The sequence below is a fragment of the Sinohyriopsis cumingii genome, chromosome 12 (genome assembly GCF_028554795.1).
Source record: "Sinohyriopsis cumingii isolate HCF-2022 chromosome 12, ASM2855479v2, whole genome shotgun sequence".
NCBI lineage: Eukaryota > Metazoa > Mollusca > Bivalvia > Unionida > Unionidae > Sinohyriopsis > Sinohyriopsis cumingii.
Genome location: NC_142972.1, coordinates 12,440,476 through 12,458,974, shown reverse-complemented (window position 1 = coordinate 12,458,974; position 18,499 = coordinate 12,440,476). Strand labels below are relative to the sequence as shown.

Below are 18,499 nucleotides of genomic sequence, written 5' to 3'. Positions count from 1 at the left end.
TGAATAAAAGGTTAATGAACATTATAAACAGAGGTGGAAACCAGAGCTCAAAGTGTGGAAGAGAGGACATATTACCCTTCTGCTGTTTGGCAGGCTCATGACCCTAAGTATACTTCTGAGTGAGTTCCAGAATCATCTCTGAATGCAGGAATAACAGGCCTTATCTTTTTCCTCTGAAGAAGAAGGGACCTCTAAAGGAAGAGTAGGTCCCGATTCAACTTGTTCTTCAGAAAACTCAACGTAAATTGAAAGTCATCATCCTGACTTAGCTCTCAAGGCAAGACAGAACTATCCTTTCTGATCTTCACAAGAACACAGGACTAAAACCTCTAATGTTTCCTTTCTGGAGAATGGGATCAACAATCTCTTCTCAATATCCTGAAATGAAAGCAGTGCCCCCACCCCTAATTAAATGAGGCCAGAGAAAAAGGCGAACATCTAAGGCCTGCCCTGCTGATGAAACATGGAATCAAAGAAGAGGCATTATCAATGTCATATGAGGAAGACTCACTACTGGATAGTGAAAGTCTCCAAATACTGTAGGAATTAGAAAGAAACATAGACAAAGAGGAGATACCAATTTGATCCCATTCCTAAACAGGTCAGCAAACCCCAAATACCTATCTATGTAGAGATGAAATGGCAACATAGAAAAGGTCAATGTATCAAGCAGATCCATCTCCCTAGATTGGAGGTCAAGACCAGTTATCCAGTTAAATGACCAGTGTCCAGCCCTCAAAGAGCATTGCCCACTTATCAGTGACCAGTATTCAATGCCAGGTGCCAATGACTGAACCTTGACAAGCACTCAGATCTTGTGACACACACAGAAGGACCATTACTCAACACTTGGCACAGTGATCAATGACTAATGTCTGATGCGGTGACCTGTATACATGGAAGGGAAGACTCACCTTCATCAGGCAGCCTTCAGAGCAGCGGAAAAGTAGGTGTCCCACATGGCCTTGAAAGTTCTTTATGCCCTCATTTTTTTACATCTTGCAACATAATAAAGGCTGAACCAAAACCAAAAACGAGTAAGATATACTTACCCTACCACTGGCTACAAAGATAAGAAATAAATGAAGCACAGATTCACTAAGCAAGGTTCTAAAACACTAAAAAACAACAAAAGGGACACATATATACTACAAGCAAAGACTGGGGAGAAAACAACCTAAACCACAGTAAAGAGGATATATTTGGCTCAGAAAATACCCAAAAGACAACCATGAAGACAAAAATCATCAAGCACCCAGACACATAGCAAACCATGGAAAAAGGGGAAAATATTCCACATGTTGGATATGACTAAGGAATTAGACACATGTCCTGCTGTCTTATAGTTCTGGTCCTCCAAAGAGATGAAGGGAATGTTAAGCTTGTGCTGGGGACTAGCATCCAAACAAGAGGTAATAATTCAATAGTAACATGCAATGTATTTAAAATAAAATAGTTCTGGGTGGCAATTATAAGAGTTCATTATTTTTCCTCTGCATTTATCATGGTAGAAACTCTTAGCTGCTGAATTATGCAGTTTACATAATGCTCTATTTGCATAATGCCATAATATCATTGAGAATACAATATTAAACTCTTAATTCAATGTAATTTTATTGCATTTAATGGACTCTCTATTTCATTAAAGCACACTCATAATAAGTATATAAACATCCATGAACTGAATCACCTATCTCAACATCTTTGTTTCATTATAAAGATTCATATGACAATACAAGTCAATGATAATTACTCTTTGTCACTGGCAAAGTAATACTCTGCAGCTTCAAGGTCATATAGTTCACCAGTCTCATGATGAGGTCTGAGCAGCAAAGATCTGGCCAGAAAGGAGCTGTTCTTTGGGGACAACTGAAGCTTGTTTCGGCCAATCACAGTCAACAAAACAAGTGCCACCTGCATCCGTTCCTCTGCCATCTGTTGAGTCTCAGTGTAACCAGTGAGCGGTGTTTCCTTCTCTGCCTCTAATGACTTAAAAATAGGTGTCAGCAGGATATTGGACATCTGAAATTGCAAAGTTACACTAAGGTCAGGTTTCTGTCTTAAGAAACAGGCTAAAAGTAAAACTCCTCAAACAAATATATTGGACACTGGAATCCAATTGCTCTGAATCATGTATATTAATACATCCATTTTGTATTTTGATGCATTTCTGAACCATGATAATAATCATATGGTAAGATATTCATCACATGATAGTTGCACGACACATCCACAGATGCTCCGTTCAGATGACCAGAATGACCAGTGCAATTGAAGCAAAGTGGAATCTGTGATATTGATGTAAGTTTGGTAATTTAAAATGGTTAGAGTGAGGGGGTAGAGTGATGTTATTTCACATGGATTTATCAGTTACCAAACATCAGATGCAATATAAAAATATGCTGCAAGGTCCCTTCCCCTGATCAGAGCTGAAGAGCCAAATGATATACTGATGTACCTATCTACCAACAGTCAATATGTGCACTAAAATGATACAGACATTTCTGTCTGTAATGAATTCTGAGTTTTACAAATGGGTGAGATGTACCCCAAATGACCCAACCTACCAATATAGATTTTCAACCTTTTTTATCAGACTAGATTAGATAATCACTGAAATATTTCAAGTAAAACCTGAACAAAACGTGACTGCTTTCTCTTGCTTCTTACTAATATGGGGTCTACTAAAACATTTTTGTTATTCTAACACAATATTATTTCAATTAAATACTTGCTAAAACTTATTTAAATAAACTCAAGTTGAATAGCCAATAATCAGTGTTAATTCCTATCTTGGACAGACAGATTCTATCACTGATATAAAAGGACTCAAATATTCCAAATGGGAATATATGATCTGCATAGAAATCAGTGATTACTGTTGTGTCTGAAATTTTTCATACTAATTTTTTTATACATGGTACCATCAATCCATGAAACTTTATTTAACGCCCTCATGCACCATCAATCAATAATGATCAAATTTACTTTTGTTCTAATATTTTATATAAAGAACTAAATTCTACCTAAAATTTTCCAAACTGCTGGTGCCGACAGAAAGTAAACAATAATTATATTTCTATCAAAATTAATTTGTACACCTCAGAACAATAAAATGTATGAAAGATAACTATGCACTGTCTAACAGATGAAAGTGTGGTCAAGACATAATGATACCCATCATGTGTCATCGATCCAGATAAACACCTAGTATGTAAGATTAATGGGAATGGGATAATTGAGTGCAAGGGTACAAATTATGTCTTGATTAACTTTTTGTACCATCTAGCCAAATATAATTAAAAGGTGAGGATTTTCTGCACATGTAATCACCTTCTATGACATAATTTTCTTTGTGTAAGCCCTAATACTTTAATTATAATTAGCAAACCAGAATTATTCAAGTTTGTTGATACTTTTAAAAATAAAAGACAGGATGCTATCAATTCTGCATAAAAAGCAAGACAATATATTGTATTTTAATTTCAATGTAAATCAACTGGTTAATTACAGGTATGGGAAATGTGTCAACAAGAAGCTTAGAGACAAAAGTATGTCAGAGAAGTTAAGAATTAGGGTGGATTTTGGCTTGAATATTCCATAATCAGCTGCTGCTTTCAACTAAAGATGGAGTTGTTTTATTTTCTCCATCTGTGAATCAGACCACTGTTTTTGGGAGAATAAAGTTTTTTTTTTTCTTCTTCTGGTAATGGTCTTTATTAAACATTCTCCCTGAAAATAAATTGAAATTTGCCATGTAATTTTAGGTGAACTTTAATGGACTCTCTCTCTCTCTCTTTTTGCTCTGGAGCAAGGTTGTGCAATGTTTTATTTCTTTGCTTTCATCTTCTATTTTGGCCTAAATACCACAAAATGTTAATAATGCTTACAAAACCTGCTGAGTGGAAAGATTGCATTGCACACTGTCATGTAGAAAAAGTCAAATTAATGCTGCTACTTGAAACAATTTTATTTTGTAAGACCCTGAATATATATATCATCTGTCAGACCCACTTCCTTCTCTAATGGTAAGGACTGAAGTTTATTTTGTTTTTGTATTTTTTTTACCTGGTACTATAGCATTGCCTGTTTCAGGCTACTAAGTCCCCAGTCCAAACTAAATATTCCCATCTCTGATTATTAATTCAAGGGCTAGAAAGAAAAGAACAATAGTCCAGCTCATTCTTTACTCATATCCAACATATTAAATATTTTCCTCTTTTGGCTTGGACCAAGACTATTGGACATCAGAGATGGGTGGTAGAAGGAAATCTTTTACTGTAGAAGGGAAGAATTACATAATTTAAATTAATCCATCCCCAACCACCACCCAAAAAAGGGACTGATGCTCTACTTGACAAAAAGAGTTTCCAGGTGTCAAGTCAAAAGTTGAAACCATCTCCAATATCCTGTAGTGATAAAAAGAATTTCAAATTAACTGCCATGGTACAAATACTGGATATCAGTTTGGCACCATTTTCATTTAGGACAAAGTAGACATCATTAAGTCTTTTGGTGAAAAACCCACATCATAATGATCATCCATTCTGGGGAAGTAGTGACAACAAGATTGTAAAGATAGTGGTCATGACAGTCATACTGGATGTGTAACTGGCACCATTGTAGTACCAACTAGGTATCATAATGAGTCTACTGGTCAAAACCCCATGCTGTTATAGCCATCCATTTGGAGAGGAGCAGGCATAACAATATTTTCAAGATATGATTTTCCATTCAGGAGCAGCAGCAATAACAAGATGGCTGCTACTGCATTCAAATTGGTGACATTTTTATTTAGGAGCAGTATTTTAGTGAAAGCCCCATGTTGATATGAAATTGCATTCAGAAGAATTAGCAGAATTTTCAATATGTCTACTATGGTGGCTATGTTGGACATCAGATCTGCACCATTCTCATTTAGGACCAATTAGACATCAGAAGAAGTCTTTTAGTGAAAACCCCCATGTTGATTTGACTATCTGTTCTAAGAAAATAATGATAATAAAATGGATGATGGACAACAGATCATCCCATAAGCTTTTCTGGTCTATTACCAGTAGAGCTAAAAAGATAAATACATTTTAATAGCAGTAATACATTGCCTGCTCCTATTGCATTGCTGAATCTACCACTTAGAAGGGAGGCTGATGTACTTACCTTCCCATATCAGTGTTCCTACATTTTCCTACTGCAAGCTGGTAGATGACCTGGTAACATGAGCTGTCAGAACTGGATGAGGTGAACAAATGAACCAAAGATCAAATGTAAAAGGATGAAAAGGTTGAGTGAGACCTCCAGAAAGAAGTTTGCATGACATCATCCAAAGATGCATGATTGAAGTGGACCTAACATGCAGCAATAGCCATAATCTCATAGGCTTAATTTTCATGAAAGAAAGATACTTCTTGGTGAGAGACTGATTAGCTCTCTTGAGTGTGAGGCCAATCTATCTGGACATGGGAGTCAATTAAATATTACAAAATAAGAATCCTTGTGAGGAGAGAGAGACATTTTGAACCTTTCCTCCCCCTTTTAGATGAAGCTGAATAAAACCTAAAGGTTCAGCTTGGATAATGATCATCCCCAGCACATAGCAAAGTGAGACTGGAAATGTAAATAGAAACAGGTGAAACCGAAAATGATTCTTCACCAGCAACTCAGACTGGCAAAGAAACTACATCATAGCTACCACTGAAATGTAAACAACCCTTTTCCACCGACAAGGCAGGAGGTGGAAAACTGTCTTAAGGTTCAGGTTCTCAATTTTACACAACACCAAGAGAACACACAACAAACACATAAAAGGTTCCATCAAGGCATTAAGTGAGTTAGTGAGATACCAGTTTCTGAAGTTCAAAATACTTGATGCGATTAAAAATTGCAGACTCAACCCAATGGAGAACATTCTCTTTCCTTGAAATAGAAGAGAAGAAAATCAGCAACTGCAGTTAAAAGAGGAAAGACAAGGTGAACATGGTTCCTACTGCACCAATTAAAGATGATTCTCCACCTGGCATTTGTAAGCTTTGGCAGTAGAGTATATCCTATCTTGGGTGATGCAGCTGACAATCATGCAAACTGGCCTTGGCAGATCAAATGATTGAGATAAGCCAAGTGTTAAAGTTGAAGAGACACACCTTATGCTGTGACACAGGTCCCACCCCTATGGTATAAAATGCAACTTCAGTCACAAAACTATACCTGCCATGCCACCAACTCAGACAACAATGAAAATAGGATTGAACAGGGATCAAAGCTGACAGAGGGTCCTTGCATTGTCTCCAGTTTGCTAGAAGCAGAGACTAGAAACACTAAACCTCTCTCAAATGATGAAGAAATTCATCCACTACTATATAAAGTCCTGAGAAGGGATAAGTTAGGACTTCTACGTGTTGGAGATTAAATCCAGATAAGCCACCTTTGACCAACTGCAGGATATGTTCTTTATAAGAGTATATATAAGGTCAATGTAATCAACCAATCATCAAAATACTGGTGGGTAGAAAGCACTAAGAACCCCAAGTGAGCCACTATTACTCCCATCATACAAAGCCAAATGGAAGACCCCAAAACTGAAACACTTCCAGGCCCAAACAAAACATGAGGTGGGAAGATGAGGATCCAAAGGTAGTAATCATTAAAATCTATGGAGACAACCCATTACTGGACCTTATGAAATTAATGACCTAGGCAGTTGTCCCCATTTTGAAATGTTCTTCCTTTAGAAATCTATTTGATATTTAAACATCAACTATAAATCAAGATTTTCCACCTTTTCTTGACACCATGCTCGCATCTACTTTCTTCTGTAGAAGAGTGTGAATTTCATTCACATGAACCAGTCTGTACAGTGAAAAGAAATAGGGACCTGCAAAAGGAGAGGTTTCTGAAACAAAGCCAGTAACCATACTTTAAGTGGAAAGGACCCATATATTGAGTGTTTCTTGAAAAAGCATCAAAAAGGACAGATTGTATGGCACCTACATATACTTTGATAAGGGGAAGACACTGCATGAGAGGGTTTGATTCCCTATAGCAAATTATCTCATTTCTTAAGGGAAGAGGGAAGTGTCCAATGACTTCCTCCCTTAGCCTCTACCACTGCCTTATGTATGGAACGATGTAGGGGAAGGATCTCTGAACTGGAGCTGCTCAAGTGGATATTACAGTTGACACTGTTTTAAAAACCTGAGAGGAGGACCTGATGACCAATTAGGGTAAGCATGCTTCTTGCCCAGTTGGAGTCACAGCCAAGGACCAATGTTGTTGGTTCGTCAAGTTCTGCAATGCAAGAGGATCAGACCTCTGAGAAGAATGTCAGCATCAAGTGGAACAGCTGTCAAAAGGTTTTTACTGTGATCCAGCAAACCTCTGGAAGTCTCCAAATCAGCATCTCTAGCAAGGTATAGAAGCTCCCAAATGAGTAATTTATACATCAAAAGTGCATGCCTGGCTGTTTTAGCTAAACTATCTAACAAATGTTGTAAAGCAGCTGGACATGATTCCCATGCCAACTGACTGAATGAGGCAGATGAAAAGAGATCATACGTTAGACAACTGTAACTAGTGTTCTAGTCTTTAGTTCCAGTGCCTCTAAAGACTTGACTATGAGACAAGCCAAGGTCCAGGATGAAAACAGAAGTCCATATCTGTGGCAAAGGTGGAAGGAGCCAGTCAAGGGGAATGAATCAAATAACTAGAGGCAAAATCCATCAGCTTAAGCTTAGAAAAGGTGACAAACCACCTCTGTTTTGTTTCATCATCTCTTGGCAATGAGGAAACTTTTGTGTATACTCATGAAGCAGCACTGACTGTAGGGGCAAAAGAAAGGCTTTGGACAAGACTAGTGAAAATGTGACTAAAATTTCAGTTAAGTCTGTTATTTCACAAAAATGATGGTATTTCACCCAATTGCACTTAGATTTTGTCAAAATATCTGAAAACATCAGCAAGAATTTGTGACTGAAATGTCACTGAAATTTCATTGATAAAATGTCAAATACAAAAAGTATCATTGGCATAAAAACAAACCTATTCCTTTTTAATTTAATTTAGTTTTTGTTTCTTGTACATTTTGAATGATTTTCAGCAAAATTTATATTTTTCATTTGTGATGGCTCTGATTGTATTATTCATTTTGGGAACAATATTTTTCTTCCATATTTGTTCTTATTATTTTTACTTTTTAACTTGAATTTAACTGCCCTCAGATGACTGTGTTCTGTTTTTAAGCATAATTCCACTTTTCACATGACCTGAATCTGATTTTCATTGATATGGACAATGTTTTTTATCATCTCTTATCCAGTTTTCAAATACTGTTCTGTCTGGGCCCACTCTGCAATTATCCGTATAATGGTATTCATTCTGTATGTTATTTAACAGATGATTGCTGACTGGTCAAAAGTTTGTACTTGCCAAATGAATCTTCACATAAATCATGGAATAAGCATGCTTGCCAAAAATGGCAGCTAAAATTAATGAGCGGGACATGAACACAAAAAGTTTGAATGATAGTTTGCAAAATGTGTGTAAATGAGGATGGCTTTAATGTAAAGTTGATGGGAATGTAATTGATCAATCAGTGAGAAAACTAAAGACCTGGACTAGCATTTTGTGAGTTGTGCCATAAAGATTTGAACTATTATTACCAACTCTACAGTAGCATCAAATAAGCTAAATGAGAAGCAATTTGACCAGGATGATTTGGAAGTTATACAATTCCAAACTGATTCCCTTTCAGAATCTAAGCAGGGACACAATACAGATTACTGGTGGGAAAGTGATCATAATTTTGCCAGATATCTGTGGTTATCAAAGAAGGTCATTTCTTTGTGGATTTGTTTCACTGGCCCACAAAAGGAATTGTAGTTCAATGTCATAAGAGATATTTATAGGTTACAAGTTTTTCTGAGTAAAACTGCATGACAGTGCAGTATTACTCCAAAAAGATGTGTTCATATTTTCCCATGCAAATGTAGTTTATAATATATACTCATTTTGTTTTCTACCTAAGGCTTCCAATTTATAAAACACACTACAAGAAACAAATGCTGTATTCAAAAATAAATACATAACAGTACATTCATAAATACACAGTAACAATATTAATGTGCACATATACTAGCACTGCCATTGTTTGAACGTTCATTAGTTTCCAGAATAATTCTCATTCTGGTCTACTTAAAAATTGCCATTCAGAGTCACACTGTGAATGCATATTGAAACAACTTTCCAGTTGGTCTGGAAAGGATGGATTTTGTTTTTCTGTCAATTCTACTCAATTCACCTTTTCTGCATGTGATGGACTGGATTCATTAACTGCATCAATTCCGTACAATATACATGTGATTTAAGCAATGGAGCATCCACTGGAGGGACCAGCCTTGAATCATCTGCATGTGTGTTTCTATTCTATCACTGACTGTATGGAATCATAATGTGAGATATTAATCCTTTCAATTGAAATTATCAAATTAATTTAATTTTGAATGCTGTAAGGAGAATGTGATTGCTCTTGGAAATGAAGTCAAAGTTATGGTACAATTTCATGTTGTGTATCAAGTTTTGAAACCATTTACATTGTCATGTAATTTGGATTTGCAGAACTAAGAAAGTACATTTTGAGGAAATTCAAGATGCAAAAATGTAAGAATTATATTTTCCATTCTTATTACTAGCTAAAGAAGATATGTTTATTTTTTGTTACTTGCATACTCTTTGTAGGGTCCCAAACTATTTTCATGAACGGTATGGCTTCTATCGCTAGTCAAAAGCCAGAACATAGCATAAAAAAGTTTAACATGGAAAATTGCAAACCAGCTGCTTTGTGACAGCCCATTTGGCTGGCAGAAAAAAAGAATTCTTTGCCACCTTGGCTTATTGGCTCTGGGGTTCTTACTTTTCTACCAAAACCTTCAGTTGCATTTTTTTCTTGAATTTAGTACTTTGACATAAAATGGTACGTATCTAATAAAAATGCTACAGCCCTTGGCCTCTATATGCTATGCTATACTATATTTTCATAGATCCCAGAGAGCACTGGTCATAGTCTGAACCATCTTATTTGTAAAAATTACACACATATCTAATAAATAACTGTTCAAATGATCAGAATGGTATTGTTAATACTGCATCTCTCACATTTGTTTTGGACTTGCAAATATCACATTTGTTTATTGCTTGAAAGTTTCATTTGTGACTTAATAAACTCATCCATTTTGTTAACTTTATGATCTCAACTTTCAGATGGATGATACAGCTTTATTTCACCCACAAACAAATCTAATAAACCAAAAGCTAAAGCATCTGCTACATGAGCATACATTGATTACAATCAAAGTAGTTTCTAATACAAACTATTTCTAGAGACACATGTTGTGCAATATGAGGCCAAACAGCATGGCAAAATACTGCATGATTTAAAATTAATGGAGAAAAAAAATTATCATATAATAATATTGTTTATACTAGTGAAATATTCTAGTTGTTCAAGAATTCTGAGTAAAATCAGTGTAATTATATCATGATAAACATTGGTCATGCCTGATTATAAATTGTTAGCTCATTCAAGTGATCACAACAGCATCTCAGTTTGTACATTCAAAAGTTCAGTCTAAAGTACATCTCCCATATCTCATGTATGTCAGGCCAAAACAAAAGAATATATGCATCTCCTACTGCACCGGTTTTAAAATTAAGGTAGGTAGGTATTTGTTATATATAACAATGATCAGTTTATATAATGTACTAAGTTCTTCAAATACTGGGCAAACCAGCTCAATTAGACGCACACATTAATTATGGGAATTTATTTTTTTTGTTGCCCTGGGGTGTGCTAGGGTTGGCAATGAAAAATAGGGATGATCATCTTACAAGAAACACACATTGTATTTTTGGTTGCATATAATGTCTGTATAATTATGTTTCATTTATAGTGAAATATTGTAGTAGTTAATAAAGTGCTGTAGGATTTGTATCCATTATTTCATTCAAATCTATTGAAATAACAGTGAAAAATCACTGAAATTTGGAGAGTTAATGTTCCAGAAAAGGCAATGCAACAATAGTAGGTAACTGCTGTTTAAATCATATTTCACACTCTTACATACTTGTGTGTTCATAAGGGTGATATGTTTTGACAAAAGTAGTTTCTGGTAATATGTAACTATTAATGACACTGGATTATTCTCAGTCAAATAAGAAAAGATTCAATTAATGTTTGTAAGAAACTAAAATGAAGCTTAGCTGCTCTCAACATCATTGGTAACATTTTCTGTATTAAGATTACAACTTCAATCAAGAATGAAACAGCCAATGTTTATTCTACTGCTGTACCTCAGTTACTGCTAGATACATGAAAACCTGTTGCAAACGATGCACATAAAACTGGTTGCTCAGGTCATAAATTCACAACAATAATGTGAGGCATTAAAATGGCAGAGAGTATCAATCTGGTTTCTAGCAGACTATCCTCCATAAATTAAAACTGATTCATAACAAAGATTGGCCAGCACACTAAAAAGACCCAACATTCTGGAACACCCAATCTGCCTTCAACTTGTTTCTCTCTTAATTTCCTTGTTTATACATGGCAAGCATGAAGATGAGTAACCAAAGAAAGTTTGTTGCATGTATTTCAAAATGACTACTCTGAATCTTTTCTTTAAGATCTGATCCACATAGGGTAAAACATAAATTATCCAGTTAAGCAAAATGAAGTCTGGTCCACATAGGGTAAAACATCAATTATCCAGTTAAGCAAAATGAAGTTTGATCCACATAGGGTAAAACATCAATTACCCAGTTAAGCAAAATGAAGTCTGATCCACATAGGTTAAAACATCACTTATCCAGTTAAGCAAAATGAAGTCTGATCCACATAGGGTAAAACATAAATTATCCAGTTAACCCTTAACCTCATAGAGCATAGTTACAAAGTGAAGTGCTATAAACAGAACACCTGTTACCTATTCAACTCCATACACAAAGGCCTGCTTGTTAACTGTTAAGCACTGTAGTGTATGTTACATTTAACAGCAATTTTAACCATTTTACATTTTTGGTACACATCTATTATGTGTGGAAAAATGTAAGAGTAAAGTCCGATTGTTATAGCTGTGTAATTATTTTTCACGGAATAATTTTTTATGTGCTTTAAAATCTTGAGAGAACTCATTCACCGTCATGTCAGTGAGGCCACGTGACCAACCGTAGCTGCCATTTCTCATATTCAAAATTTACATCTATTACCCAGTTAAGCAAAATGAAGTCCAATCAACATAGGGTAAAACATCAATTATCCAGTTAAGCAAAATGAAGTCTGATCCACATAGGGTAAAACATCGATTATCCAGTTAAGCGAAATGAAGTCTGATCCACATAGGGTAAAATATCAATTACCCACTTAAGCAAAATGAAGTGTGATCCACATAAGGTAAAACATCAATTACCCAGTTAAGCAAAATGAAGTCTGATCCACACAGGGTAAAACATCAATTATCCAGTTGAGCAAAATGAAGTCTGATCCACATAGGGTAAAATATCAATTACCCAGTTAAGCAAAATGAAGTCTGATCCACATAAGGTAAAACATCAATTATCCAGTTGAGCGAAATGAAGTCTGATCCACATAGGGTAAAATATTGATTACCCAGTTAAGCAAAATGAAGTCTGATCCACATAGGGTAAAACATCAATTATCCAGTTAAGCGAAATGAAGTCTGATCCACATAGGGTAAAATATCAATTACCCAATTAAGCAAAATGAAGTCTGATCCACATAGGGTAAAACATCAATTACCCAGTTAAGCAAAATGAAGTCTGATCCACATAGGGTAAAACATCAATTATCCAGTTGAGCGAAATGAAGTCTGATCCACATAGGGTAAAATATCAATTACCCAGTTAAGCAAAACGAAGTCTGATCCACATAGGGTAAAACATCAATTACCCAGTTAAGCAAAATGAAGTCTGATCCACATAGGGTAAAACATCAATTATCCAGTTGAGCGAAATGAAGTCTGATCCACATAGGGTAAAACATCAATTACCCAGTTAAGCAAAATGAAGTCTGATCCACATAAGGTAAAACATCAATTATCCAGTTGAGCGAAATGAAGTATGATCCACAAAGTGTAAAACATCAATAATCCAGTTAAGCAAAATGAAGTCTGATCCACATAGGGTATAAACATCAATTATCCAGACACCAGTTATCCAGATTAGTCCCTACCGAAGATAACTAATTTGGCCTGAAAGCTGTAATTACAGTGTACAAAATTAAATTAATTTGCCAGTCACAAAATCAACACAGAACAGAGCAGTAGTAACCAGAAAGAAGCACAATTGAATATAATCTAATAGAATTCTAATTACTGTCAATAACCAATTATCTTGTTAAAGTTAAAATAAAATAATTAAGGGATAGACAGAGACAGGAATGAGATAGTTCATAAAAGAAATTGTTTATCCTTACACCCAAATGTCAGTGAGCATTGTGATGACAATATGTAATTTATCATACAGAAAAATAAATCTAATCAACCATGATTAAAGACTTCTAATGGGTTTATCAAAGGTCTTGTGAAGTCCAATCCAATTTAATTGATGTCAATCAAAGACCAATGGTGAATTCATAGGCCATGAAAGTTAATCAACTACCAGCACATGTGTGAACAAAATCAATGAAAACCAAATTTACCCTCCATTATAAAAAGCTCTACACTTGTTTTCAGATGACCACAGATAAAATCATTGCCCATCATACATAAGTTATCATTCCATTATGGATGTTTAATTATATTTTTATTGTTTGCACTATTTCATCCCTTAAACATGTCAAATGTCCACAAAACATTAATATTTACTTAGTTACTAACAAACACAAACACACTGAGTCAACTGGACCCATTTAATCCAGATAATATGTATTTCCAGTCAGTCATAAATACTGAATCATCCAGACAACTCTCATTATATATACAAAAATCTCTGTCCCCCAGTGGGTTTTGAGATAATGGATGTTTGACTATACAGTAAAACCTGTTATGAGAGACCGCCCCTTCTGCCAACAAAAAGCAGTCTCTCAAGACAGGTGGTCTCTCATAGAAGGTTAGTACAAAAAGACCAGTTTCAAAGGTCCAGTTTCAGAGCAATTTCAAGAAAAATAACCACAATCACTGTAAATATATTCTATTCTTATTGATAGTTCTTGCAAAAATATTGTATGCAGTCATCTAAAACAAAATTATAGAGCAATAAAGATATACTTCTATCATTAAACATGAAATCACATTTACATTTAAGATCACATATTTTAGCATTTGAAATCATTTCTGAATTACTCTTTTTCCTTTATAACAACCTAAATTTGTTTTGCTGATGTTTAAACCGCTTTTTTTGTGAGTGGTCTGCTCATTTTCACTTTTTTCAGTTAAAATAATTATTTTCTCCAGCCTAAAATTTGTCACTTTTTAGTTGGAGGTTTGTCTATTGTTAGTATGGTTCTAGGTGTTAAAATTATTAGAGCTCAGTTGTAATATTGAACGTAAAGATGGTTTTGATTGGGCTGTGGGAAATTATGAAAAATCTATACATGTGCATTGCATATCTAACAATTATTGAAATAAAAAGAAACAATTATCTCATCCAGAAATAAAAGCATTTAATCAGAGACAAAAGTCAACGGCTTCATTCAATGATGACATACAGGGATTAACTCTGTAAGAGATGTGTGTAACCCGGTCACACCAATTTGAACAGATGACAGCTTCGTGATTGGGATGTAATCACTTAACATCAAGGGAGATACAACAAACATCACAAGTCTTGAACACTATCAATCAAATCCTGCAAATAATTCTCTCTTGCTGGTAACCGCTCCGGTGGCCTAGTGGTTAGAGCGTCCGCCTTGGATGCGGGAGGTTGTGGGTTCGATCCCCGGCCGAGTCATACCAAAGACTTACAAAAAATGGTACTAACAGCTGCTTCACTTGGTGCTCAGCATTAAGAGGTTAGTGTTAGGACTGGTCGGCCCAGTGTCAGGATAATGTGACTGGGTGGGACATCATGCTACATGTCTGTGGCATGATGCCCCAGTGTTAGACATCACTATAAACTGCCACACTGCAGACATCGTAGCGATATGACTGAAAAATTGTTAAAGGCTATGTTAAAAATCCAAATCACATCACATCACATCACTCTCTTGCTGGTACCCCTTTACCTCATAGAGCAAAGTTACCAAGTGCAGTGCACTAAAAATAGAACACCTGTTAACTATTCGACAATACGCATAGGCCTGTCTGTTAACTGTTAAGCAGTGTAGTATATGTTACATTTAAAGCAATTTTAACCATTTTACATTTTTGGTACATATTATTATGTATGGAAAAATTTAAGAGTAAAGTCCAATTGTTATAGCTGTGTAATTATTTTTCACAGAAGAATTTTTTATGTGCTTTAAAATCTTGAGAGAACTCATTCACTGTCAAGTCAGTGAGACCGCGTGACCAACCATAGCTGCCATTTCTCATACTCGAAATTTACAAGTTATTTTGTCCACGTCTACATCACTAAGTCATCTGAATTTGATAATATATAAAAACTAATTGCTGCCTACATCAATATCAGAGCCTTTACCTAAGTTATTGAATCTTTCATAGTTGTGATTCTAATCGTAAAAACTTTGTAAGTACTGAATGAAATCCGCGACCTCCATTTTAGAGAGTGGAGATTACAAACCAGTTACTTTAAATAGCAGATATCGACCAGAGCATAAACAGTGACCACGTGATCTGATGTAATTGTCATTCGCTGAAATGAATGTAGTATTTAATAGGGGTTTTTCCCCGAAGGTGGCACTATGAAAACCGGCTTAAAATGGCTGATGTTTACAGCAGATGTCAAAAGGAGCTTCCATGCGAATGGAGTAGAGGCGTCAAAAGGCGCTTCCATGTGAATGGAGTAGAGGTGTCCAAAGGCGCTTACATGAGGTAAAGGGTACTAGACAATGACTTTATTCACCCCCGGCAATACGGATTAACTCTAAATACAAACAATATATACGACCACTACGTCAACTTTGGCACTACAATGGCAATTCATGACATGTACATTAGCCTCATTTACGGACTGTAGCATCTATCACTGGTAGCAACAATTCTTTTTTTTGAATATTCCTTTTATGTTTGTTTTTTATTAGAACAATCATTACCAATCAAGCGGTCGTAACAATTTATTACATATAGGTCAGTGGTGTCTGTCTGTTCTCATGATATGATCATTGATAGGGATGCTGGGTCCAACAATAAGGTTGGGAAGCAGGCTAAGTGCAGGAATAATTAGTCTGGTTCCCTGCTTTTTATGCTCCTTGCATTGCTCACCCCTATGCAAATAGCAGAGAACAGCACTGGGAGCATAAAAAGCAGGGATCCAGACTAGGAAATAATCTACAAATACTTTAGTTTGGTTTATGACAGAAAGTATAAAACACTATAGGCATAGATAAAAAAATTCAGACATTGGTAGCCAGCCTATTTTTACAGAGATTAAATAAAGGTCAGTGGAGTTTATCCTCATTTTTGCGATCACGTTCATTCATAGCAGTGCCGAAATGCATATTTTGCCAAGACATTGCGGTCGCTGGTCACGTTCAGCAGGTGGTTGCTTATGACTGAGTGTTTATATAATAAAATTGATCCGTGCATTACCACTGTGGTTGGAAATGACAGGTGGTCGCTCAAAGCAGAGGTCACTCATAGCAGTGTTTACTGCATTGGTAAATGGATTCTCAGAATATGTATGTACAATTTTTATTTCTTAAATCCTTTATATGAAGTAGACCCAACTCTACAGTTTGTTTTCTTCCTTCCGTGTTTCCTTTAAAAATCAAAACAGTTATTTTACATACCTTTTGTCTGAACTCTTCTGTAGATGCCCAACACTTTGCATCAATCTGGTATCTTTTCTCTAAGCCACACAAGAGCATGTCCAACTTGTCAGTAGTTTCTACATCCACAGCAGATGATCTGTTTCCTGCAGATGGTAACTGTATTATGGAGGAAAAACTCTCAGCAAATAGTTCAGCTTCTTCTGCCAGCTTCCCTACATAATTATTCTGGAATTTGCTTTTCAACCATTGCCAGTTGCTCAAATCTGGGTTCATAATCCCATCAAACCTATGGTATTCAGCTGTCAAAATAAAATACTGGTGCAATTAGATGCTCTTTTAAAAGCAAGGGATCTCATACATCCTCTATTAATGGAATCTAAGTCAAAGTTTTCAAGACTTAATAAGAAATTTGTAAGGCTCATTCAGAAGATGACATTCTGAACAGCTGGACTCAGAAGTTATCCTTGAGTTTTTTTAGTGTGTTATATAATGTATATATATTGCAGTCTAAATACACATTTTTATTTCTTGGTGACTGGCCTTAATTTTAATCGCCAACCTATTTCCCTCAAAAAGAAGTTTAGATATTCTATACTTCCACTGACCCATCCAGACTAGATTTGCTTCCTTTGTTACCTGTGGGTAGAATTATAATTATCAGATTCTACTGCAAGTCAAGGCTCCAATCTGTTAACAATCTCTACAAGTTTATGAGCTTTTAGACAAAACTGGAAGCAAATCTTCAAGAAAAATAATCAGTGCACATTACTGCTTTCTAAAAATGGGATCAGTTATAACCCCGGGCTCAATAAGTTTAACACTTAAACTGTGGTAATCACTCTGAGCCAGATATCCATATCATCTGGTATATATTGCATGCATGAATAAAACTGATTCATGCCAACATAAGCATTTCTAGATTTTTTATTTAAATAACATATGATCCCAAAGATCTGGTGTTGAGTAACTTTTCTTCTTATAAATTTAAACCCTGTGCAAAATACAAAACTGGCTATATTGGAACCAAACAGGAACATTAATAATAACAGCACCAGTAACTTCCCCTGCACTTGATATAGTTTTGAATAGTTTGAAAATATGTATACCTGAGCTGTAATTGGAGATAAATTTCTTTTAATTAGCTTTATCTGAGTGCAAAGTTCTTACATTTACACAATAATTTGTTGGACAGTTAAATCTAACAGAGTGATGTAGTTTCTCATTGAGAAATAATAAGGAATACAAAAAGCAATATTTAAGTATCTGAAATGTGTTTGACATACTTAAAGCCCCTCGAAGGGTCTGTCACATTCTACTCTTGACATAAAAGAACTTCCAAGAATCCAAAATAAATCTGTTTCTTTCTATCTTTTTTATTCATTTTAAGTGCTGAGTTTTGAAACACTCTCTAATATTCTCAGAACTCAGACATATCAAATTTGACAAAATAAATATTTTCTTAAATGTTCAAGTTAATATGCACATGATACCAGCAAGTTCAGTATAAAATTCTTCAATATCACATTTTACCTTGAACCTGATGTCAAGAGAGAAAAACGCTACATTTTTCTTAACAAGGCAATACATACACATATGATAAATCTG

At 35.4% G+C, this 18,499-nt stretch overlaps 1 protein-coding gene across 1 annotated transcript in view; it reads right to left on the bottom strand.

Annotated features, from left to right (window-relative positions):
- The window catches only part of LOC149786015 (E3 ubiquitin-protein ligase rnf213-alpha-like), a 431,187-nt gene that overhangs the window by 364,139 nt on the left and 48,549 nt on the right, over positions 1 to 18,499 (bottom strand). Inside the window, exons 8-9 of the mRNA XM_089978093.1 lie at positions 16,913 to 17,193; positions 1,754 to 2,022 (exon numbers count right to left, since the gene is read on the bottom strand). Of these exons, the coding sequence (XP_089834219.1) occupies positions 1,754 to 2,022; positions 16,913 to 17,193 (550 nt within the window). The remainder of the gene's footprint in view (positions 1 to 1,753; positions 2,023 to 16,912; positions 17,194 to 18,499) is intronic.